This window comes from Vipera ursinii (genome assembly GCF_947247035.1).
Source record: "Vipera ursinii genome assembly, chromosome: 9".
Classification (NCBI taxonomy): domain Eukaryota; kingdom Metazoa; phylum Chordata; class Lepidosauria; order Squamata; family Viperidae; genus Vipera; species Vipera ursinii.
Genome location: NC_139523.1, coordinates 13,802,582 through 13,828,946, shown reverse-complemented (window position 1 = coordinate 13,828,946; position 26,365 = coordinate 13,802,582). Strand labels below are relative to the sequence as shown.

At 44.2% G+C, this 26,365-nt stretch overlaps 1 protein-coding gene across 1 annotated transcript in view; it reads left to right on the top strand.

Moving 5' to 3' along the window:
* The window catches only part of E2F2 (E2F transcription factor 2), a gene marked incomplete at its 5' end in the record, with an annotated part of 42,179 nt that extends 22,269 nt beyond the window's left edge, over nt 1-19,910 (top strand). Inside the window, 6 exons of the mRNA XM_083369869.1 lie at nt 10,731-10,836; nt 12,723-12,942; nt 15,625-15,806; nt 16,651-16,760; nt 17,308-17,455; nt 19,618-19,910. Of these exons, the coding sequence (XP_083225995.1) occupies nt 10,731-10,836; nt 12,723-12,942; nt 15,625-15,806; nt 16,651-16,760; nt 17,308-17,455; nt 19,618-19,865 (1,014 nt within the window). The 3' untranslated portion in view covers nt 19,866-19,910. The remainder of the gene's footprint in view (nt 1-10,730; nt 10,837-12,722; nt 12,943-15,624; nt 15,807-16,650; nt 16,761-17,307; nt 17,456-19,617) is intronic.
* Between the last annotated feature and the right edge of the window lie 6,455 nt (nt 19,911-26,365).

The following is a 26,365-nucleotide window of genomic DNA, read 5'->3' as shown; positions in this document are numbered from 1 at the left end:
GGCTGGCTCAGGAATTCTGGGAGTTGAAGTCCACGGGTCATAAAAGAGCCAAGGTTGCCTACCCCTGGCCTAGATCTGTGTTTCTCAACCCTGCAACGAGGAATTCTGGGTGTTGAAGTTCACAAGTTTTAAACTTGCCTAATTTGGAGACCTCTGATCTAGCTAGCCAACCCTCTGGCTGATACACCATTCTTAGCCACCATTTGTTCATCAAACCATAACATTGTGGTTATAACAATGCTAAGCCATAAACTATGACTCGTAAGTCACAGCAATGGGGCTCCCTGAAGCCCTGTTGTGGCCTGTTGGTTGGAATTTAGATATGAGCCAAGCTGTTGCAGTTTATTCACATTGAGTCCTAGCCAAAGATAATGTCTGGACCATGTGAATAATCTTACCAGCAAGAAGGGAGATGAGAGAAAGGGAGAGAACAGAATAAGAGAGTTGGAAGGGACCTTGGAGGTCATCTAGCCCAACCCCCTGCTCAAGCAGGAGACCCTATACCATTTCAGACAAGTGGATGTCCAATTTCTTCTTGAAAACCTATAGTGATGGAGCATCCATAATTTCTGGAGGCAACCTGTTCCACTGGGTAATTGTTCTAACTGTCAGGAAATTTCTCCTTTGGTTAGTTTCCGTCCGTGGCTTCTTGTCCTGCCTTCAGGGGCTTTGGAGAATCGCTCGACTCCCTCTTCTTTGGGGCAGCCCCTCAGATATTGGAAGACTGCTATCGTGTCACTCGCAGTCCTTCTCTTCATTAAACCAGACATACCCAGTTCCAGCAACCCAAGAATATAGAGTATGTTATCTAACCCTGCACTGGGGGAGGATCCCTGCCATCTTGCCTTGGCTGCCTACTTGACCCCTCCCTGAGTAGTTGGTGCTCTCAAGACCACCTGCTCTGTCCATCCTCTTTTGATGACTGACAGATGCAGTCTTTGGGGAAGGGTAGAGAACTGGAGCCCCCGTTGGATCCTCATCTGTCATTGGCTCTGTTGCAAAAATGAAAAGAGGGGAAAAAAACAACACAGATACTGTAGAGGTGTAGCAAATCTGGCCAACTGCGGTGACGGTTTGGCAGGTGTTTCCCATGTGGCTGCCTTTAACCGCACAGATACCAAACACAGGGTCCGAATTGAGGGGAGGGGTGTGTGTCCGCATTTCCTGTTTCACGGATTGAACCTCTGTGCAAACCTGGGTGGCGTTTCTCAACCCGCCATGTCAGTTCTCAGACTTTATTTAAAATTTAGGCACCTACCTAATTTTAGAAACAAGGGTTTTGATGGCAGGTGGGAATTGCATCAGAAGAAAGATTGAAGGAAGCATGAAGGTGGCCTTACAATGCCTTGGTAAGGCCACACTTGGAATATTTTTTTTTTAATCCCATTTATATCCCACCCTTCTCCAAAGACTCAGGGCGGCTTACAACCTAAGAAGCACAAATCAATGTGCTTAGCAATAGCCTTCATTCTATGTATATGCCTGCTTATTAGGGCTTTCGGGGGCCCCCATGCGGCATTTTTACAAAATATTGCATCCATTTTTGGTCACTATGATATAAAAAAGATGTTGAGACTAGAAAGAGTGCAGAGAAGAGCAACAAAGATGATCAGGGGACTGGAGGCTAAAACATATAAGGAACGGTTGCTGGAATTGGGTATGTCTAGTTTAAGGAAGAGAAGGATGAGGGGTGACATGATAGCAGTCTTCCAGTATCTCAGGGGCTGCCACAAAGAAGAGGGAGTCAAGCTATTCACCAAAGCATCTGAGGACAGAACAAGAAGCAACGGAGGGAAACTAACCAAAGAGAGAAGCAACCTAGAACTAAGGAGAAACTTACTGACAGAACAATTAACCAGTAGAACAACCTACCTCCAGAAGTGGTGAATACTCCAACACTGAAAGTTTTTAAGAAGAGACTGGACAGCCATTTGTCTGAAATGGTATAGGGTTTCCTTCCTCAGCAGAGGGTTGGACTAGATGACCTCCAGGTACCTTCCAACTTTAGTATTATTATTATTAAGGTAGCAGAGAATGCATGGGAAGCTTAGTGGGTGGTCTTGCAAAGCACATACACATACATACACACCCTGTTATCCAGGATATGCTGGGTGCTCTTGTGAATGCGTGTCACCAGCTTCTGATAATTCCTTTGCAACTACAGATAGTTCTTCATTGACAACCATTCATTTAACGACCATTGGAAGTTACAACGACGACAGTGGAAAAAGTAATTTACGTCTCATCCTTGTACTTAACAATTGTTGTTGCATCCCCATGGTCATGAGATCCAAAATCGTGTGCTTGGCAACCAGCATGTATTTCGACAGTTGAATTGCAGCGTGTGTGTGTGTGTGTGATGTGATCACCATTTGTAACCTTCCCCGCTGGCTTCTGACAAGCAAAGTCAATGGGGGAAACTGGATTCAGTTAACGACTGGGTGATTCACTTAACAGCTGCAGTGATTTGCTTAACGATTGTGGCAAAAAGCTCATAAAATGAGGTGCAACTCATTTAACAACCACCTCGCGTAGCAATGGAAATTCTGGTTCAATTGTGGTCATAAGTCGAGAATCATCTATATGGGCTTGTTCCTTCCTTTTTTTAAACAACCCCCCCCCCCAAAAAAAAAAATCAAGTCACACTTTGGAAATACAATTCTGCAGTCCTGTCAATTTGTTTATGAAATCACCCAGACATTTGGGAACAGCATTCTTGTGCCTTTTTAAAATTTCTACATCATAAAGAAATGTTTCTCAATCCTGGCAACTTGAGGACTTCAACTCCCAGAATTCCCCAGCCAGTTGGGGAACTTTGAAAAAACAACCCTGCTTGGCTCAAGAAGATTTCTTTCTTACTTTTCATGAGATTATTCTAACACAGAGTTTCTCACAATTTGCAACTTTTTAAGACAATGTGGACTTCAATTCTGGGAGTTAAGTCTGCATACCTTAAAGTTGGCAAGGTTGAAAAAAAAACCTCTGTTAGCGGATAACTTTTTATAGTCAAGACTTTAACAGAGGCTCCTGGGTTATTTTTCATTCTCTGTTCCCTGCATTTGCCTGGTAACCTATTCAGAATGAACGCTGATGCAATTGAAATGGTCAATACATGATTTCAAATACCTGTTTGTTTTCCAGAAACTTTTCATTGTAATCCTTTGGGTTTAATATTTCTATGTCTTCAGGGAATCTCTAACTGAGATTCAAGGTACTGGTAATGGTGTTTAAGGCCCTACATGGCTTGGGGCCGGAGTACCTTAGGGAGCACCTGCTGCCGGCATCAACTTCCCTCCGTCCAGTGCGCTCCCACAGAGAGGGCCTCCTCAGGGTGCCTCCGGTCAAGGAATGTCGACTGGTGACCCCCAGGGGGAGGGCGTTCTCTGTGGGCGCGCCAGACCTGTGGAACCGCTTGCCGGTTGAGCTCCGGATGGCTCCCGACCTGCGCTCCTTCCGGCGTGATTTAAAAACTTATTTATTTGAACAATCTGGCCTGGTCTGATGGGTTTGGGGTTGGATTTAGTTTTAACACACTTTTAGTATTGTATTATTGGGCATAATTATTTAATTCTTTTTAATCTCTTTTTTAACTTTTATATTTAAATTTTGATATTTATTGCCCCGTACACCGCCCTGAGTCCTTCGGGAGAAGGGCGGTATAAAAATTTAATTAATAATAATAATAATAATAATAATAATAATAATAATAATAATAATAATAATAACTGTGGCTTGATTTTTAAATAGTGGGCACAGCTTAGCCCTGCTTGCTTCCATTCATTGTCCATCCCAGTCTTGAAGTGTAGAGCATGCCTAGATTTGCAAGAGAGAACATACTTGGTTTATTCTAGTTCGGATGTAACACTAAGCATCAGAAGTTCAAAAAGTCTCTGGAGGGTTTCTAGTTTGCCCAGTTACTTCCTTTGCCTGGAGACCCTAAGTGACATTTGTTGTTGAGTGTACACTAAGGGGTAGACGGGCTGAGGTACCTCACTAGATCTACAAAATCAAATTTTGTCTATGGAGATTTCTCCGTCGTGCAGGTCATGATTATCCCAAAGGTGCTTTTTTTTTCCTTCCCCAAAACCCAACTGGACTTTTTTGGTTTTTCCTTCAAAATGTTTCGCTTCTCCTCCAAGAAGCTTCTTCACTTCTGACTGCAGAACTGAAGAAGCTTCTTGGAGGAGAAGCGAAACATCTTCAAGGAAAAACCAAGAAATTCCAGTTGTGTTTTGGAAAAAAAACAACCACCATCTTTGATACAAAATCAAATTGTATAGGATTCTTTTTCATATTACAGATAGTCCTTGTCTTACCACCACAGCGGGGACTGAAAAATTCACCATTAAGCGGGGCAGATGTTAAGCAAGGCATCATGTGGCCATTCCCCAATTTTACAACCTTTTTTTTTTTTTTGGCTGCGGTTGTTAAGCAAGACGTGCAATTTGCAACCTTCCCTGTTGCCTTTTCCGTTGACTTTGCTTGTCAGAAGCTGGCTGGGAAGGTTGCAAATGGTAGTCATGTATATGTGCCCATGCAGCCATTGTAGGTGCACAAACGCCTGAATCATGATCACATGACCTTGGAGACGTGACAGTCATAAGTACGAGGACTGATCACAAGTCACTTTTCAAGGCTGTTGGAACTTTGAATTGTTGCTAAACAAACAGTTGTGAGTTGAGGACTACATGTATACATCTCATTCTTGGTCTCTCCTAGGAAAGATTCCTAAACAGGCAGACCCTATTTCTGAAAATCCAGTGTTTCTGGCATTTGTTTAGAGTAGAGCAGGGGTCTTCAAACCTGGCCCTTTTATGACTTGTGGACTTCAACTCCCAGAATTCCTCAGCCAGGCATGCTGGCTGAGGAATTCTGGGAGTTGAAGTCCACAAGTCATAAAAGGGCCAAGTTTGAAGACACCTGCTTTCTCTCTACCTCAAATATGTCAAACTCGTGACGTTGCGTGATGTATCGGAGCTTTCCCCCCATTGCCAGCACTGGGGTGGGTGCGGTTTCGTCGTGACGCGTCTGGCCCATGGGCCGGCAGTTTGACACCCCTGCTCTGCCTCATTTTTCTAGCCAATGATGAAAGGTATCCAATGTTCTAAAACAGGGGTCTTCAAACTTGGCCCTTTTAATGACTTGTGGACTTCAGCCTTGGTGGAGCAGTGGGCTAATGCCTCCTTAAGTAACACCAGCTGCCTGCAATTAGTGCAGGTTCGGGTCCCACCAGGCTCAAGGTTGACTCAGCCTTCCATCCTTCCGAGGTAGGTAAAATGAGGACCCAGATTGTTGGGGGCAATAAACTGACTTTGTAATAAAGCCGCTTGGGGGGGCCTGAAAGCCCTAATAAGCAGGCATATACATAGAATGAAGGCTATTGCTAAGCACGTTGATTTCTGCTTTAGATTGTAAGCCGCCCTGAGTCTTCGGAGAAGGGCGGGATATAAATGGGATTAAAATAAAATAAAAAAAATAAAACTCCCCGAATTCCTCAGCCAGCGTGCCTGGCTGAGGAATTCTGGGAGTTGAAGTCTACAAGTCATAAAAGGGCCAAGTTTGAAGACCCGTGGGGTACAGCGTCCTGTAGGTTGGGGCTGCAGGCCAGGGTCCTCGCCTTCGTTGTCTGACTGCCTGGAGGACAGGCGGTCTAGTTTTCTGTCACCACCAAGCGATCCAGTAGCCAAAAGGAAGCACTTGTGGGGAATAGCAGCTGCTGTGGGAGCTGTCAGGCTGAGCGGCAGGAAGTGGGCAGGAAGCCATGGCACAAGCTGCTTTTTTTTTAAATAAAAAAAAACCTTTCTTTTTTCGATTGCTCTTTTCCTTTCTTATTTTGCTCTAGCATCCACTGGGAAAGATGCAAGAGACGACTCTTCTCTTCTTTCTTCGGTCCAACAATTGATGCTTTGTAGATCAGGCGGAACATTAGTTAATCTTTCTATTTCTCTGGTGGTGAAGGGCGGGCTTGACGGGTCTCTGGCATTGTTGCAGATTTAACTCTGAAAGTCAGGTCCTGTAAACCGTCTTAGGCCAGTGTTTCTCAATCTTGGCGACTTGGAAGACCTGTGGACTTCAACCCCCAGAATTCCACAGCCAGCATAATCTGGGAGTTGAAGTCCACAGGTCTTCAAGTTGCCAAGGTTGAGAAACGCTGCCTTAGACCAGCCTTTCTCCATCTCAGCAACTTTAAGATGTGTGGACTTCAACTCCCAGAATTCCCTAGCCAGCAAACCGGCCTTGAGCATAAAGGGCAGATTCCTACTTTAAAGTTCTGAGTTCGACAAACATTTTCCTTAAGAGCTTGTTGCTGAGCTGGGCAAAGGTGCAGAATCCAAGGACCTATCTACGATGCCTGAAAAATCCAAAGGAAAAGCCAGTCTACACAGGAGAACCAGCATTTGGTGACCTGTATCTAGCGTTAGCTTTTGCACTGACAGCAGTCTGCTTAATTTTGCATTTTATGGAAGGAACAAAGACATTTGTGTAGCTTGAACACCTGGCTTCTCGGACTGCTAGAAATTCTTGCTCTACTTTGGAGTGGCTTCAGAGGACTGTTCACAACTGCTCAACTGCATCTTCAAATAATAACAGCTGGGTGGTAAACCTCCTTGCAGGTGTTTACTAACTACTCCACATTGCACTTTCTCAGTGCTGTTTGAAATACACAAGCGCAATCTTGGTCAAGAGGAAGGCGTTGCCAGATGGTTGACGTTCTTCATGATTCTAGATATCTTATAGCTGCTGGTCTGTTGGTGAAGATTCCTTTGGTTTATGGCACACTAAACGTATCATTCCTAAAAATCTTCCATCAAATTCCTTCCAGGTAGTCCTCGAATTACAACAGTTCATTAATGACCATTTGAAGTTACAATGGCACTGGAAAAGTTACTTATGATCAATTTTCACACTTACGACCGTTGCAGTGTTCATAAAATAGAGCAAAACTTATTTAACTGTCTTGCTTAGCAACAGAAATTTTGGGCTCAGTTGTCGTAAGTTGAGGACTACCTGTATTTCGCTGTGTGGATGCTCTAGGAGTTGATTATTATTATTATTATTATTATTATTATTATTATTATTATTATTATTATTATTATTATATTATTGTTGTTGTTGTTGTTTTGTTGTTGTTGTTGTTGTTGTTGTTGTTGTTATTATTATTATTATTATTATTATTATTATTATTATTATTATTATTATTATTATTATTATTCCTTTTCTGCTAACACCAATCTCAACCCTTCAGGCCCATAAATTAGCTTGTCCCACCTCACTTCCTTCACCTTGACCAGCATTCAGTGAGCAGTGACCAGCTAAGCTCAACACCTTCCCAGCTGAGTTCCAGGTGTTGCTAAGGGCAGGTTAGCTCCGACAAGCAAATGGGGCAAGCTAGATTTACTTAATGAACATGTGATTCACTTAACAACTGCAGTAAAAGGTTGTAAAATCAGGGGCTGTTTCATTTAACAGCTGCCTGGCTTAGCAATGGAAGAACTACCTGTACAGGTAGCTTTGCCTCTTACTGTCTTTTTTTTTTGGCTGGTTCAATGCAGAAATGACTGTGGTTTACAGATGCAACTTCCTATTTGCAACAGATAATCTTTGCCTGACCATCAGCCTGAAGCGGGGCTGTCCAACGTTGGCAACTTTTAAGACCTGTGGACAGAATTCTGGGAGTTGAAGTCCACAGGTCTTAAAGTTGCCAACAGCCCTGGCCTAAAGTTTCTCTCTTTGGAACCCAAAATACCAGGCAAGAAAAACAAAAGTGTATCTTTGTACATTGATACACAGAGTCTTCTATTTCCTCTGAGATCAGCAACATTCATGTTGTCCTGGCTGTTTGCCAGTTTTAGTAGCAAATTGTTCAGAAAAGCTACACTGAATCCCTTCCTTTTCCTGGAGAAAAGGAAAAGAGAGTTACGGTGGGAGGCAACGTTTTAGGGCAGGGGTGTCAAACTCAATTTCATGGAGGGCCGCATCAGCATGGCGGTTGCCCTCAGGGGGCCGGGTGGGTATGGCCAGGGTGGGCGTGGCCTACTGGGTGGGCGTGGCTAGAGTGCGTATGGCCTACTGGGTGGGCGTGGCCAGCTCTACATCGTTGGCATCAAGGGTGCCTATGGGGGCCTGGGCAGGAGTGGGACAGATCTGAGGGTCTCTGGAAGGAGGAGGGTCTCTGGGCCACGGCCAAGGCAGTGGGGGCCGTTCCCTCACTGTTTCCAGGGTGGCTTCACGGGCCAGATCCGGCCCTTGGGCCTTGTGTTTGACATGTCTGTTTTAGGGGCTTCTCTTTTGTCCCCCCCCAAGTGTGTGAGAGGACGGAAATTGGAACCACGGACCCCCCACTTGCTGTGCTTGACTTTTGATTTCATTAGTTTATTTTTTATTTCTAAAATGGGAGGCTGGCAGCTTGCACAGGAGAACACCAACTTCCAGTGTCCTTCTGCCATTCAACCAGGAGTGAGTATCTGTTCACTCTTTTTTCTTTTCTTTCTTTCTTTAATTTACTTGGGTGCTACTCAACTGCTCAGTCCTGACTGCAACTAGAGCTCCTAGTTGAACTGATATTTGGCTTCCTTGAGTCGGTTCTTTGTTTAATTCCAGCTGTCTTCCGGCTATCTTCATATTCCATGTAGGTCTCTTTCCTTCATTTCCACACAGACACACAGAGTCCTCTTGCTGGGGGGGGCAGGGGGAGAAAGTCTTTGGGCCTCTAGGTTTTCAGTCTGCTTAAATGTGTTTGCAAAAGAAAAAGGTGCCAGGATACTTGGCTCGCCCACTTTAGATATTGACAGGTGACTTACGGGCACAACTGAGCACAGCGTTTCGGTTGCTAAGTGGGATTGTTGTTAAGTGGGTTTTGCCCCCATATTACAACCTTCCTTGCCGTGCTTCTTAAAGAGAACCACTGCAGTTCTTAAATTAGTAACGCAGTAGCTGTGCGAATCTGAATTTCCCCGCTGACTTTGCTGGTCAGAAGTTTGCAAAAGGGGATCACGTGACCCTGGGACACTGCACTGCAGTGGTCACAAGTATGAGTCAGTTGCCAAGCGTCTGAATTTTGATCACTTGGGGGTGCTGCAACGGTCGTGTGGAAAAAAAACCGGTCATATAAGACAGGGGTCTGCAACCTTGTCAACTTTAAGACTTGTGGACTTCAGCTCCCAGCATAGCTGGCTGAGGAATTCTGGGAGCTGAAGTCCACAAGTCTTAAAGTTGTCAAGGTTGCAGACCCCTGGTTTAGTCTGACAATAACACTGTATGCTGAATTATTTGGAAAGACACTTATCTTAAAAAGACAAGGTACACCTTTTAGGACAAGGGTGAGCCATCTATAGACCGAAGTTTCCTTCTTTGAATCAATCCCAATCTTGTACAGGCTCCAACATCTTACTACAGTACTAGAAATTCAGTGGCATGCTGCCTCGTTACAGCAAAGACATTTGATAACACATATTTTTTTAAATTTTTAAGCTCCAATAACACATCCATTTTATTTGGGGAAAGTCAATCCCCGTTTGACTTGAGCAGGGGATTGGAGTAGAAGACCTCCCGTGTCCCTTCCAACTCTGATATTCTATATTCTATGTTCCCATCAGAAAGCAACACAAAACAGCCCATAGCTGGCTGAGGAATTGTGGGAGCTGAAGTCCACAAGTCTTGAAAGTTGTCAAGGTTGCAGACCCCTGATATAAGAGCTGGGGTGACCCTGGTGGTTAGGATGCAGTACTGCAGGCTAACTCACTACTTACTACTCCAGGAGTTCGATTCTGAGCTGCTCAAGGTAGACTCAGCCCATCCACCCTTCCACATTTGATAAAAAGAGGAGCCAGTTTGTCCGATTCTGTAAACCACTTAGAGAGGGCTGGAAAGCACTACAAAGCAGTATATAAGTCTATATAATTGCTATTACTATAAATCGCTTTTTGCAGTGCTATTAAAACTTCCGTCGCTAAACGTACTTTTTGTAAGTAGAGGACCTGCATTTTATTTCATCTGTTTCTTTACTGCAACCCATGCAAACAGACTGAAGCTGCTTAGCGTTATGGGAACCCCCAAAAAAAAACAAACCAAGAAAAAACTGTAATAATGAAAAACACATTTGTGAAAAAGTTGGCAGGGGGCAAGGAAGCCAAAACTGAAACGGGCCCATTCAGCCAACATCCATGCAGGAAATACGTTTGTACATTCATTCCAGATGATATCACTCTAGGAATTTCATGTCTACGTTAGAAAGCAAGGCGAATGGATATGCTGGCCCTCAGCTCGCTTTCCCCATTGGGTGTCCTGATGGGGGAAAGCATGGGAATTGTAGTTCAACACATCTGGAGATCATCATGCTGGGAAAGATTACTGCGGGAGTTTAGCATAGCAATACATTTATTATTATTATTATTATTTTGGCAAAAAAAACAACCCTGTGTTGAACCCCGTGGTGTGCTCCGGAATATATGTGCATGCCAGTTTTCTCTGCAGGTTTTAATGCTCCAAATAGCCCTTCGAATGGAGGATGCAGACAGATACTAAAACCCAGAAACGGGCACGGCAGTCTTGTTTTATGACATGGGAAAACCAGATTAGAATACCGGAGACTAGGTAATGAAATGTTGTAAGGCCTTGTGGATTGAAGAGAAATGGAAAGGACGTATGGCAGCTGTTTGTAGCCAAGTGTGTGGGCTCGTGGCTTTCCCACCAAGCTAACCGTGGCCGTCTCTTGTTTCTCCTTTTCTTAGGCCAAGAGAAAACTGGATCTTGAAGGAACCGCTCAGCAGTGCATCCCAGAATTCCGAACACCGAAAGGCAAAGGAACTGCGCTCCCACATATCCCTAGTCCAAAAAGTAAGATGCCTTAGATGAGGAAACACCGAACGAAAGGATGCTTTGGCAAGAGTCTAGAGTTGCTATCTTAAGTTTCTAGTCCTCGTTGAGGATCAGCTTGAAATGGGGTAGGGGCAGATTCCAGTGAAAAGTGAGAAATCTGCTTCGGTATCAAGTTTTTATTATTATTATTATTATTATTATTATTATTATTATTATTATTATTATTATTATTATTATTATTATTATTATTATTCAGTATGACCTGCTTAGCTCAGTTTTTATTTTTATTTATTTCTTTTAGATCACTAAAGTGTTTGGATTTTGCAAAATCGAATTTGGGTCAGTTGCCGGGACCGGAGATTTATACTCTTCCGATCTTTCGTGCTGGAGCCCATCTTCAGGGAATTTCTCTTAAGATGGGCTCTAGCATGAGTCTGAAAACTCGGAAGATTAAATATCTGGTTCTGGTGACTGACCTAAATTAGATTTTGCAACATTATCCTGGGACAGGTATATTTGCCTTCATTCATGTTTGGATTTTACCCACAAGAACAGAAGTTTGTATAGAGCAAGGGCATTTTTCAGTAAAGAAAGCTGTCGTTTCTTTTTCCTTCTGTCATACTTCTGGGAATAACATTACATCCTGAAGGAACATTACATAATACTGTTGGGTTATTTTAGGAGCCTAGATCTAATCTTGGTTTCGTAACAAGCATGGCTGCACTGAAACCCTATTGCCCACTAGAGGGCAACAGAACACCATCTTTTAGTCTAGGTCAGGGGTAGGCAACCTCAGCTCTTTAATGACTCGTGGACTTCAACAGTTGAAGTCCACGAGTCATAAAAGAGCTGAGGTTGCCTACCCCTGGTCTAGGTGCTGAAAGGATTCCCTATTTCAGAAACATCTTTTAAAATCTCTTTCTACAAATTTTATTTTAAAAATGAAAAATAAACCAAAATTATTATTTTTGTTCATTTTCCTGCAATTTCCACCATCCCTGGTCAAGATTATCATCCAGCCTGGGATGGGGGTTGTATTCCAGCGCATCTTGGAAGGCGCTAGAGTGAGGAAGACGGTTTTAAAAAAGGCAACAAAAATTCAAGCAGAAACTTAAATTTGCAGGAAATTTAATGCATAACCACTCCCAGGAATGGTTAGATAAGAGACAGATGGCCCACATCTGGATAGTGGGCAGGGAAAGAGACTCTCCCTAGTTTCTTGGGCTGTAAAGGGTGTGGGGGGTGAGGGAATTGCACTTTTAGATTTGCAAGATTGATGTTGGCCTTCCAGGTAAATGAGATAGGAATCAAATCTCGGTATTCATGCAGCTTCTTTGTGCTGGGAGATTCTTATGAGGTTCAGCAATTGGAATGTGTAGATTATTTACCCGTGACAAAGTCACGTTACCTGGGGTGCATCACAAGGAGGCTGGCCTTCATTGCACCCCATCAAGCCAGATGAACTAATTCTTACTTGATTGTAAAATTAAACTGACAGAATCTTGCAAGTCTGAAAGGACAATTCATCCTACCCCACCCTGTCTCAATTACAGCCTGAGGAACTATTAGGGTCTCTCCTAAGCCTCTTGCTCCACTCACCATCCAGGTGTGGTCTTTGCTGTCTGTTGCCGAATTGTTCCCTTGGCGGTGTCTTTTTGCTGAGGTCTTTCTCATATACCAGGGGTCTTCAAACGTGGCCCTTTTATGGTTTGTGGACTTCAACTCCCAGAATTCCTCAGCCAGGCAAGCCAGGCAATTCTGGGAGTTGAAGTCCACAAGTCATAAAAGGGCCACGTTTGAAGACCCCCCTCCATATACCATTAGAATGGTTCAGAAGTGGGGAATATCCCAAAGAATTTTAGTCTGATTGTGTTGCATGGATTTGTGTGGTGTGTGTGTTCTAGCCCCCAAATCTCCTGGAGAGAAGACCCGCTACGACACGTCTCTTGGCCTGTTGACCATGAAGTTTATCCACCTGCTCAGCGAATCGGAAGACGGGGTTCTGGACTTGAACCGGGCTGCTGAGGTGCTGGAGGTGCAAAAAAGACGGATCTATGATATCACCAACGTCCTAGAAGGGATTCAGCTCATTCGCAAGAAATCTAAGAACAACATCCAGTGGATGTAAGTTGGTTGGAAAGACTTCAGGTGCAGATGTCTGCACAGAAGGGCCAGTCTAGATTGGGTTGGATATGATGAGCAAATGTGGAACAGGAATGTCAGTTTGCTATAAAGTCAGCCTTCCCCACCTAGAAGATCTCCAGATGAGAAGCTTCAGTTCCCAGGATTCTAGCATTGCCGTATGAAAAGGTTGAGTTCCAGACATCTGGAGAATAATCAGGCTTGGGGAAAAACAGCTGGTTGTCCAGCCTGTGCTTGAAAGGGTATATCTGGCAGGTATTTTATTAACTAGATTGCTTCATCAGAGAGACCTAGGACCATTAACGTGGTGACTGTTCAAAGTTTTGACACAGCTGAACAAATGGTAGATCTTTGGGAGGTCTGGCTATCCCAGCATCCTCATGTCCACCTGATCTGAGTGCTTGGCAACCAGTTTGCACATACGGTTGCAGCATCCTGTGTTCACACGATCAGTTTGCAACCTTCCCTGCCAGCTTCCAACAAGCAGAATCAATGGGAAGCTGCAGATAAGGTTTCAAGTCCCAGGGGTGAGTTTCTTTCACCCATGCACCCTCGCACAGCCCCTCTCCACTCGTGTTCTGCTGGATACTTAGGCAGTCCCACCCACATTCCCCAAAACTTACTACACCTTCCTCACACCCTACAGGCACCCACCCCACACCCCCCCACACACAATCTGCACTGGGTTTCTCATGTACCATGGACCCTCTCCAACCTGGTCTGTCTCCTGCAACCCTCACGCCCTTATACATCCTCCCCATACATGTCGCATCTCATGCACCCCTTTGCACACTTCCCCAGTGCCTCCCTCCTTCCCACCTCACAGCAGCCGCTTTACCTGTTTGCAAGCCTGGGACTTTCAACTTCCTGCCAGCTTCCCCAGTGACTTCGGTGGCAGGAAGCTGGCGGGAGGTTGCCTCGTCTAATGACCGGCTATGGGATTCAGTTAACAACGACAACTGAAACTGAAGGAGGTGCCGCCACTAAGCATGGCAGTCACGCCTTACAATCCCCTCCCTCACCCACAGGAATTCCTGTGTCAATTGACGTCATCTTAAGTCTTACCAGGCTCCCTCCAACTTTATATGGATCTGCAGCTGAGCACTTTTTATTCATTCATCCAGATTGAGCGGTTTTCTCCTTCTCTAACCCAAACTGGCTCCTGGAGTAGCTGATAAGGTCAATAATGAGACCTCATGAGGCTTGCAATCTAAAAAGGGTCCCCAACCCCCAGTCCGTGGACCGGTACCAGGCTGTGGCATGCCAGCAACCAGTCCGCACAAACAAGCAAAGCCCCGTCCACGAGATGTAGGCAGCACACAAAACCACGCACTTTCCGTTCTGTGGAAAGACCTCTCTCCATGGAACTGGTCCCTGCTGCCCCAAAGGTTGGGGACCTCTGATCTAAAAGACACGCAAGGAAAGAAAATGGGTTTGGAAGAAGAATATTGCAAATGGGCTCCCGTGTTCCAAATTTCACCCTTCCTTGCAATCAGCCGGGCAAGAAATACAGGTTGTCCTCGAATTACGGCCACAACTTGAGCCCAAAATTTCTGTTGCTAGGTGAGACAGTTGTTAAGTGAATTTTGGCCCATTTTACAACCCTCCTTGCCGCGGTTGTTAAGTGAATCAATCCCTGCAGTAGTTAGTAACATGGTTGTTAAGTGAATCTGGCTTCCCTCCATTGACTTTGCTTGTCAGAAGGTCACAAAAGGGGTTCACGTGACCCTGGGACGCTGCAACCATCATAAAGGTGAGTCAGTTGCCAAGCATCTGAATTTAGATCGTGACCACGGGGATGCTGCAACTGTTGTTAAGTGGGAAAAATGATCGTCATTTGGTTTATGCACTGCCATTGTAACTCTGAACGGTCAATAAATGAACTGTCGTAAGTCGAGGACTGCCTGCAGTGCATTAAAACCAAATGCCAAAATGATGCATTTTTCTGCAGAACCAACAGATGAGTTTTGCTTTTCAAACTCCATCCCAAGGACTAATTGGCTACTGCTCTTCTTAAACGGAGACGCTGCTTTTCTCGGAGAATTGCTTTGAAGGTTTACAGTTTTCCTTGCTGTCCCTACGAGGCGGAGGTTATTTTCTCAGATTTTGCTTCTTAATACCCTCTGCTTTTCTTTTTCAGGCAGAGCCACATTTCAAAACAGTTTCCTTAATGTCCACATTTCATCTCAATCTCCCTAAGTCTGTTTCTCCCTCTGCTTTGGCTGAAACCCTTTGTGTTCGCTCATGTTTGGGATCAACGTCTCTGTGTCTCTCTCTTTTTTTTTCTCTCTTAAAAACCCTTTGAACCTCCCTCCTGCCAAGAGCCGAAAGCAGTTTTTTGCGCTTAACTTTGCATGAAAAGCCACACCATCTTACGTTTGCAAGACTTGACAGCCTAAGTTGCAACGTATACCGATAGATTTTTTTTTACTTTTCTTTTCAATACTTTTAAGCTTTCTGAATAATAGAATATTCATGGTTTTTCATCCCAGCCCGTAAATACGACTGCATTGAAATCTGCGTTGAAATAACACAATGTATCAGGATTTATAATCTGCCCCCTCCCCCCCAAAAAGGGGGTGGGAAAACGAGAGCTCAAAGTGAAAACTTGAGCCCTGACTTAGCAAATGGACTCATCTGATCTGTTATTAATACGGTATCCAGGGGAACGGGCCTTTTTGAAGATTCTTTCGTGGCCACAAAACAACACGTCTTGCGACAAGAACTAGCCGAACTTTCCAAAAACGAGAAGGTTTTGGACAAGCTGATCCAGGAGTCCTCTCTGCAGCTAAAGCATCTGACCGAAAATGAGCCCAACCAAAGATATCCTTTTGTGCGGTGGGTGGGTGGGTGAAGAGGACAAGGATCAGAGGACAGAGACAGACTTCCAGGGGGGGTCAATTCATTCCTGGTACCCCCTGTGTTGAAGACCAGTGGCCAAAGGTTCAGAATCCAAAAGGCTCAGTGCAGGGCAATTCTTGGGGTTCGCCCCATCAGCTAAGGCAAGGTGCACTGTTATACTCTTTAAATATAAGCCATAAGGCCCAGGATTGCAGGCTGCAGCCAAGCGCTGACTATATCTCCCTGCGTCTGCTTTGTTTATAGCCCGCCTTTATTATTTTTATAAATAACTGAAGTTGTTGAGCAGACACAATACTCTTTCCTCCTGCTTTCTCCACAACAACAACCCTGTGAGGTGGGTTGGGCTGAGAGAGACTGACTTGCTCAGGGTCACCCAGCCGACTTTCATGCCTAAGGTGCGACTAGAACTCCCAGTCGCCTGGTGATTGGGCCAAAATCCACCCAGCTTACTTTCATGCCAAGGTGGAATTAGAACCCGCAATCTCCTGGTTTCTAGCTTGATGTGTTAACCACTAGACTAAATTTCCTTTATGATCCCCAAGATACCTCTAACAAGGATAGAACCAAAACGACTTGGCTTTATTTTGTTTTAATTTGGGCCACTATGGCAATTTTAGGGCCTGTGGACTTCAACTCCCAGAATTCCTGAGCCAGTATAGCTAGCTCAGGAATTCTGGGAGTTGAAGTCTACAGGCCATATATGCTGGTTCAATACTTCTGGGAGTTGAAGGCCACAGGCTGTAAAGCTGCTATAGTTGCCCATCGCAATTCAGAGTTTGGTGTGTCTTTGTGGTGTTTTCTTTAACTTTCCTCTGTGTCCTACGTCAGCCTATGTCACCTATCAGGATATCCGAGCCATCAGCAATTTTAACGAGCAGACGGTGATTGTGGTGAGAGCGCCCCCTGAAACTCGTCTTGAGGTCCCTGATGTTTGTGAGGTGGGAACGGAAGTTCATTATTCTTCATTTCGGTTGCTGCTAAATCTGTTAACTCTAGGTAGTCCTCGATTTGCAGCTGGCTGCTTAGTGACGGCACGAAGTTATGACAGATCCCCAAGGGGCACTTACGACCTGGTTCCGAAGTTCCAGTGACCACCACCAGGTCACGTGACCGCATTTTGGGTGCTCGGCCACCAGCCCACAGTCACGGCTTTTTGCAGCATGGCCCAGTAACGTGACTTGTGTTTTACAAAATTTTTGCCCCAAATCAGTATTTACTTCTGGGGGACTTTTTTGGGGGCAAAACCTGACCCATAGAGAACAGTTGCTTCGCTTAACAGCCACTGCAAAAAAAAAAAAGGTGGTAAGATCAAGTTGGTCATGTGAGTGACCACATTGCAACCGTAATGTCATAAGTTGAGGACTACCTGTAATTGTTTGCTCCAGACAGGTGCCCTTGGCTTGAGGGTACTAAATCGTACTCTTTCTTGATCTGTTCCTCCTCCTCCTCCTCCTCCTCCTCCTCCTCCTCCTCCCCCTCCTGCAGGAGAATGTCCAGCTCCACCTAAGGAGTACCAATGGCCCCATTGAAGTCTACCTGTGCCCAGAAGAAATTCTTGAAGAGAGTCCTGCCAAGGAGAGCTGTTTTCCTCTTCCAGCACACCAGGAGGTTACTAAACCTACAACAGTGAAAGGTAATGTTGGCAACGCTGAAGGGATGATCATCATGGTCTTCTGGGGAAAAACTCACTTCATTCTGAAAGATGTCCTCCGAGGTTACTTGCTGGACTGACTGTATTTGGAGTGCAAATCCCCTTCAAACAGGCTTCTGTCATCAAACAGCTGGGCCTGGGAACTTCTCCTTTGATCATTCTTTGATCCATCAGATGATTCAGACTTGTAGCTTCCTGAAGAGACTCGCGGTTCATTAATGGAACCAAGTGACCTTGATGGCTCTCCTCCCTTGGTGGGAGCCTGGAAGATCCAAATGTTGAAGGCTGCTGCAGTGACACACTTCCTGCACCATCAAATACACCTTCCGTGACCTCTGAAGCCCTTTAACACAGGGGTCTTCAAACTTGGCCCTTTTGTGACTTGTGGACTTCAACTCCCAGAATTCCTCAGCCAGCGTGCCTGGTTGAAGAATTCTGGGAGTTGAAGTCCACAAGTCATAAAAGGGCCGTGCTTGAGGAGCCTTGCTTTAACACCATGATTCTGTGATTAAGGAGAAGATTCATTCACCCCAATGTGTGCAGGAATTCCTCCCAGCCCACAGACTTTGTGTAGCCCACTAAGAGGCTGTAATCGGTCTTCTGCCCATCACCAATCGTGGGAAATATCAAAGTAAGTGCCCAGTCAAATTTATTTAGGGAGGGAATCCCATCATAGGACACACTCACCAAAGTCTCTTTTGCCCTTGTCTTGCACCTGGCTGTGGAAGCTCATATAAGACCAGGTTATCCTTAGGAAAAGGATGGGGGCAGATCTAGTCCAAATGGTTGCTTCTCGCCCTGCCTGCTCTTTCCTTTTCTGGGCCCAAAAGGGGGAGGAAATAGGGGGCAGGGCAAGTGTAAGTACCCACTTTCTCTTTATGTGGAGCCTGCTCACTCATTTGGTGGGCAAAACGGTGTCAACGTTAAGGACTCTGGTGGATCCTGCTAGATCCTGGAATTCAGCAGTTGAGCTCCATCTTGGGACTTCGACACTTAGAAAAGTTCCAGTATTCACAGATCTGCCTCAAAGAAAAGGGGAGTCCAGCTATTCTCCAAAGCGCCTGAAGGCAGGACAAGAAGCAACGGATGGAAACTAGTCAAGGAGAGAAGCAACCTAGAACTAAGGAGAAACTTCCTGACAGTCAGAACAATAGATCAGTGGAACAACCTGCCCCTAGAAGTGGTGGGTGCTCCAACACTGGAAGTTTTTAAGAAGAGATTGGACAGCCATTTGTCTGAAATGGTTTAGGGTTTTTTTTCTTGAGCGGAGGGTTGGACTAGAAGACCTCCAAGGTCCCTTCCCACTATGTTATTCTGTTACTTGGTGCCCAGGGGTGCCAGCTCTTGGCCTTGCCCTCTCTATTTATTTATTTTATTTTATTAAACTTATATACCGCCCTTCTCCCGTAGGACTCGGGGCGGTTCACAAGGTTTTTAAAAACAATACAGCAAACTACAAAAATTAAAAACAATAAAAATGATTACATTAACCTTGAAATAAAAACCCCAATTAAAATACAACTAAAACCCCAGTTAATACTCTCAGTCCAGGCCGGAAACCTCGAAGAGCCAGGTCTTCAGGTCCCGGCGGAATGAGCGAAGGTCAGGGGCAGTCTTAAGCTCTACAGGCAGCTGGTTCCAAAGGGCCGGCTCACCACAGAGAAGGCCCTCCCCTGATGTTGCAGCTAACGGCTGATGGTTTGTGGCAGATAGAAAATTGCACCTATATGTAAAATGCATTTCTAGTACAGGCAGTGCTCGACCTATGACCACAATTGAGCCCAAAATTTATGTTGTTAAATGAGACATTTATTTGGTGGTTTCTGCCCCCATTTTATTTATTTATTTTATTTATTTTATTTTTTTATTTTAATTCCATTTATATCCCGCCCTTCTCCGAAGACTCAGGGCGGCTTACAAGCTTAGCAGTAGCCTTCATTCTATGTAAATGCCTGCTTATTAGGGCTTTCACACACACCCCAAGCGGCATTATTACAAAGTCAGCTTAATTGCCCCCAACAATCTGGGTCCTCATTTTACCTACCTCGGAAGGATGGAAGGCTGAGTCAACCTTTTTATTTATTTATTTTTATTTATTTATTGCGATGCTCATGTTGCATCTTGACTTCCTCTTGTTTCCCCAGTGGAATTGGTGAAGATGGAGCTGCCAAGCTGCCTGATGGAGGGAGAGGATGGTCTCCTGGAGCCCCCTCAGCATCTCCTGCAGCAGACGGAGGACCAGCTCCCTTCTGCAGCCTACGGCGACCCAGGCCCCCTTGTCAGTTTTTCCCCTTCCCTTGACCAAGAGGATTATCTATGGGGATTGGAGGAGGGTGAGGGTGTAAGTGACTTGTTTGATGCCTATGACTTGGGGGACTTGCTGAAAAATTGAACCCAGAGCTCCCCGGCCCTTGCTGCGGTGTTACCAGTAACCTATCCTGCGTGTACACTGAGATCCAGATTCCGAAGCTTTGGGCTTTTTCTTTTTGCATTTTGTCCAAAGGAAAACGGCTTGCAAGATTGCCTCCTTTAGTCGTTCTCCCTCAGTGTAGAAAATCCTTGCCCGTTCACGGCTTTCCCAAAGGATTTTGAATGGGTCCCAGGGCAGTAAAGCACCCCATAGGCTGCTGTGGGGAAGCCTCGCCTTTCTTCCTCCTCCTAGCATTTTGTCTGTCTTTTTGGAACGGATGAGGATCAGATTTTAGACTCTTTCTTCCATCAGGCCCAATGGGAAATTGCATGCACAATTGCCAATGCCTTGGAGAAACCAGGAAGTCTTAATTCAGTTGTATATTTTCTTGTTGGAGCCCACACGTCTCAGGCCTCCATCTCAGGCACTCTTCACCCCCTGAGGACCCACAAATCTGTATGCGCGCGCGCACACACACACACAAAACACTCCGACCCAAGCACTTAAGACGTAGTTAGATAGTCCAAAAATAAATCTCGTGGAATAGGAAGTGATTTGCAAGATTCCTGATCAGGAACAGGAAGTCGAAAGTGGCTGTCTTCTTGGTAAGAACTTCCCAATAAATATTACAGTCCATCCCTCTGGGGGGAAATGAACAAGGAGATAGGCTAGCTCCGCCTGGTGCCAAGGTTCTCCATCTAAGCGTGCCTAGGTCAACCAGACATGTCTCTGAGGCTGCTCAGTGCAGAATGAACCTGGGGGGATTCCACATTTTACTACCCTAGCTGAACTTCGGAAAATCCCAGCATGCCTGGTTTGAAACTAACTTCACAATGCCTTGCCTTCCACCTCAGAGGCAATATGGTATCCTCCGCATGTTTGGGGCTTTCTCATCCGTCCACCTGGTGAGGGAGAGGGATTTGTTGAAAAAGGAAAGAAAAAGAGAAGATTTAACCACCTGGCTTGTCATAATCATGGTTGCGCCCCAAGCTCTGGATAAATAAAACAAGAGGGGGTTGATTTGTTTTCTGCTAAAAACAGGTCTAAACAGGGGTAGGTAACCTTGGCTCTTTTGTGACTCATGGACTTCAACTCCCAGAATTTTCCTGATGCAGCATGGCTCAGCTTGGAAACCTCTCCCTTTCCCCTCAGCATGGCTGGCTCAGGAATTCTGGGAGTTGAAGTCCACGAGTCATAAAAGAGCCAAGGTTGCCTACCCCTGGTTTAAGAAGACAGCTACGTTCTTTCCCAAGAGTCAGGTTAAAAGAGGACATTTTTAAATTCATGCAAACACACTTTCCCCAGAAAGGTCTGGTCTTTTGACTTGGCTGTGTTTATCTCATAATTGGACCGTTCCTGATCACCCAACTTCATTCTTTGTTGGGTCCAAGTCTTCAACTCTTTGTTCCCCTTGATAGCCATGCCACCTGATGTAGTGATTCTCCACTTCTCCACGATTTGGATCTCAGCGGATCAGATGTTTTGAGTTTGTCCCTTAAGCCTGACCATAGCCTTAATTCTGAAGTATGTCTTTCTCTATCAAAAAATGGTGACCCATCCGCCATTTTATATATTCTAATGAGTGTAATAATGCAGCCTCTGCCTCACAGTATGTGATCGGATGTGATCTTACAGGGGAATGTTATACTACTGGTGGAGTTGCACATATTTTTTCCTGCAGTTTGAAAATTTCCGTACTCTTACAGATCTTTTGCTTCTGAAGCTGGTGCCTTAGCAATACTTGTTTATTTTTCCCCCCCACTGTTCGGAGCAGAGCTTCACTGTATTGATGACACTGGATTTGACTGCAACTATCAGATAACCAAATGTGGTTGTCTACCAAAATACATTCATTATTCAAGATCTCAGGCTATACGTGTTTCCCTGCCATAAGGTCACATACCTGCAACTCTAAATAAAATTATAGTGCATTTTTTTCTTATCCAGAGCTAGGCAGCATATTTGCTGCTGCTGGATGGAAGGGGCTACTTAGTTCAAAATTAATTTATTTCTACGAAAGGTAAAACGGCTCTAGACTTGGGTTTTTAAAAGGAAGAGATGTTAACGGTTATGCATGTCTTCTTTAAATAGCACGATGGAAGGGAGAAAAAAAATCAAAAGGTGGGGAAGTCTTTTCCAGTAACTGTATAATTGTCATTTCTAGCTGCCTTAGGTTGACACATGTCCATTTGTAGTAAATGCATCCTTTCTCAGGGAACTAGAATGTTACTTGGGTTGTTTCTGTTCTCATCAACATGTAGAGTAGAGGTGTCCAACCTTGGTAACTCTAAGTCCTGTGGACGTCAACTCCCAGAATTATGCTGGATGGGGAATTCTGGGAGCTGAAGTCCACAAGTCTTAGAAGTTGCCAAGGTTGGACCCCTTTGGCATAGAGGGTAACCCCAGATGCTAAATAGATAGAAGATGACATGGATCCAGGGATCTTCCTGTGGCTTAAGGTCTGATCCTTAAGCCATCAATCTTGCACAGTTTGGACCCATCCTTGATTTTTTGTTCTTCACAACTCATGAGACTGAATTCCTTGAGCAAATTCAGCCTAGCTTTAAAGGGGCCTTTGGTCTGCCTTAACCACATCATCATGTAGAGTTGGCTTATTGCCAAGTTGGGACCCTGTATCTAGGCTGTAATCTGTTCAGGAAGTCAGAAGATCTTAACTTAGTGCAGAGGACAGTTAGATTTCAGGATGAAATGGCAGCCTAGCCTTTTTTTTTACATGCTTGTTTCTTCTGCATGCAAAGATGTATAGTTGGGCGGCTCAAAACATTAATTCCTTTGCTGCGGTAGGAAAAAGATCTCATCTCAATTGGAACGAAGGCTGTTGCAGTAGTGAATAACCAGAGGCATGAATGTGTGTTTGTGCATGCACGTGGGTGAGTGTGAGAAACTCAAAAGTGGATGTCAGATTCTGTATAGTGTTTTCGGGCACCTATCTTATGGAAGGGGGGGGAATCCTCAATCTGTGCTTTTTCCTTAGCTGAGCTCTTAAAATCTGAATTACACCCTGTATTCCAAATTAGTTTTGCACTTTTCTTGTGCAAAACGTAGTGATTTATCAAGGAAGTGGGTCCATGTTCACGACGTAGGTGGTGGTCATTCACAGACAGCTTCTCTGCCTTATTTTTCAGAGCCCCAGTTTAAACCCAGTGTAGTTTTTTCTGGCTACACCCGCTCTCAATTTTCTTGCTCAAGCAAGAAACGAGGGAGCAGAAGGTGCCATAGCGGAAAGGTGTCCCAGATTTGTTCCAGGTGGCTAAAGCTATGCTGGCCAGGCTGAAGATGCTCATTAGAATTGCACACAGTATACCTCTTGACACAGATGCCTTGCACAACCCAAGAGTGAGCCTTAGCACACTTCCATGTATCGATGCTATTTCTGTCCTTGGTTCATAACCTGTCACCCCAGATCTACGACAACTCGCTACAGCTAACTGCTGCGGGACAACTTGCCATGGAGCAAGAATTACACTAATATCGAAGAAACAGTGGAATAGAATAACTAAAGGATGCCAAAGAAGGGACAAACTGAAATGTGAACGACAAAAATAAAAATTATTTTATATCATTAAATTGGAACTGTCCTGTGGCGAGCTGTCCCATTCTGTGCCACCCCTGCTTAAAAAAAGAGAAGTAGTAGTTTGGAGATGGTAGCAATTTCAGCTAATGGCTGGTCCCTGCTACAGTTATTTACTTAATTGTCTTAGCGTGTAGCTCATCTTAGTTAAATTCTGGGCTCTTGTACACAGTGTTGGAAGTGTGTGTCTGTGTGGGGGTGGGTGGGAGAGGTGCTGGTGTTCTCTTTGAACAAAGGGCTATGTGTTTTTTACTATTTGATAAGCTTTTTGAAGACACGTCTTTGTGGATTTCTTCGTCAATGAAATTATTTGTATGTACAGCAAATGGATTTGAAGAGCTGTTGCTCCATAAAAGCAGAGGTTTGCGGAAGGCTGTTTTTGGGAGCTAGGCTTATAGAATAATTAGTTCATCATGCCGCTGTTTTGTTAGCAGAGTTTTTTGTTGCTACTTTCTCACACAGGTTTTAATCTGGGTTGAGCTTGTATTTAATGAATTGCAGCTCAGCTCCAGTCTTAATTCTACACATGCGTGCGCAGGAGAGATTTCTTGTGCAAGCCACCTTTAAAATCTTACCAATACATTCGACCCAGCGACACTGCTGGGTTTTGTCTTAAAATTGTAAAAGTTGTATATAATTGTTGCACTGTATTTATAACAGGAGCCATCTTTGACGCTTGTTCGGCCACGTGTGGGTTTTATTTGCTTTGTTTGAAACCAGAGTATTTAAAAATGTGTTCTAAGGCTTTTTTTGTGTGTGTGATGTTTGGCTTGGCCTTAGTAGACCAAAGTGACTCTTATTAGGCTATAAATCAGTGTTTATCAACCTTAATGGCTGGGTTAAACATGTCAAAGCTAAACAATATGGAGTTTGGCACAATGTGAGCAGCCAGGGACACGATCAATATATAGCCAATATATATATACAAATTATTTTCTAGAAGTAAAGCAATCTGGTATTTGGAGATGATGCTTCCAGTCAAGGAAAATAAACGATTCCTGCAAAAATAATGCTATATTTTCTTTCTATTCTGTTCTCTATTTTTCTCTTGGATTGTTGTAATTTCATCTTCCATGAGCTAATGCAGAAATTAATCTTCCATGCACTATTTTTCCTGGAAACTCTTGGATTTCCCTGAAATACTTTCTTTGGGCCATGTTTACTTATTTAAATAATTTCCTTGTTTGATCTTGACCTTCCTTTAACAATACGATTTATGTATTCATATTTTGCTCAAATATCATTCTTACTCATTGTTAACTCGAATGAAGGAGATAGATGGAGGATAGCAAAGCCATTCACCTTATTAATCTTTTATGTATATTATTTAATGTTTACTAGATTTGCTTTAACAATTGAGGCAACTAGTAAATTTATTAACTGTAATACTCTCCCTGCTCAATCTAATTGTTTTGGAAAAGTTTAGGGATACATTAATATGATCTGCCATTACAGATAGTCCTCAATTTATGTCTGGTTGCGTAGTGACTATTCAAAGCCCCCTCAAAAGATATGTAATGACCTGATTTTAAAGTTACAACAGCCACACACCGCGATCACACAATCACATCTGGGCCCCTTAACAACTTGGCTTACCTTTATGGCCACTGTAGCATCCAGTGGTCATGTGATAGCAATTTTCAATGTTTTTGTCACATTTCATGCATTTATTTCTGGTTTCCAGCAAAGAAAAAAAAGTTCACCTGGGTATAATGGATTCTCTTACACTCCTCAGAAAATGTGATAAGTTAGGGTCTGGTCACATGGTTTAACATCTAGTATAAAGACAAGACTAATTCCAGGCTTAATGAAGAGGGTGACATGATAGCAGTGTTCCCATATCTCAGGGGTTGCCACAAAGAAGAGGGAGTCAAGCTATTCTCCAAAGCGCCTGAAGGCAGGACAAGAAGCAACAGATGGAAACTAATCAAGGAGAGAAGCAACCTAGAACTAAGGAGAAACTTCCTGACAGTTAGAACAATTAACCAGTGGAACTCCCTGCCTCCAGAAGCTGTGAATACTTCAACACTGGAAGTTTTTAAGAAGAAACTGGACAGTCATTTGTCTTAAATGGTATAGGGTTTCCTGCTTGAGCAGGGAGTTGGACTAGATGACCTTCAAGGTCCCTTCCAACCTTATTAATTATGGTCGTAAGTTGAGAACTATCTGTACATGGCTGTCAAATGAGCAAAAGTGATCAGAGAGGGACAGACTGAAGGAGGAAACATTTTAAAGCTGCTACAAAGACGGTTTTGAATTGCACTGCTAAATGATGAAGTCTAGCTAGCAGAATCTCAAAAGGTCTGTTTCCTATCATCCCAGAAGGCAGGAGACTGAATACTGGATTTAAGTTACAAAGCAAATTCCAATAAAAAAGTTGGAAAAAACTGAACAGCCAGAGTAATTTGGCAGTGGAACCGGTGACCTGGAGAGATGGCGGACTCCATTTCAGTGAAAGTCAAACACGCAGGAGAAAACATTTGTTGGAGATGCTTTATTTGGGATTGTAGAGCTGAACTGAGACTGGCCTATTCCTAATGGATGGTTCTAGGTTTTTAAGCACCCCAGAGCCTGGCCAAACCATCTGATGCAATGGGGGAAATTCTGGATTTTGACATGAGAAATCCACACTGAAATGCCCAAACTTTACAAACTAATCCTGAATTGTCTCCTGTATGCAGCTCTTCTTCTTTACAAGTAGACCTCGACTTACGGCTGGTTACTTAGTGACTTCAAAGTTACAACAGACCTCCCCAGGCTACTTATCACTTGGATTTGAAGTTCTGACATCTTCACCCCACCCCACCCAGGTCACGTGATCCCATTTTGGTGCCCTTAGCAACTGGTCCATATTTATGGCTGTTTGCAGCATCCTGTGGTTACATGACTG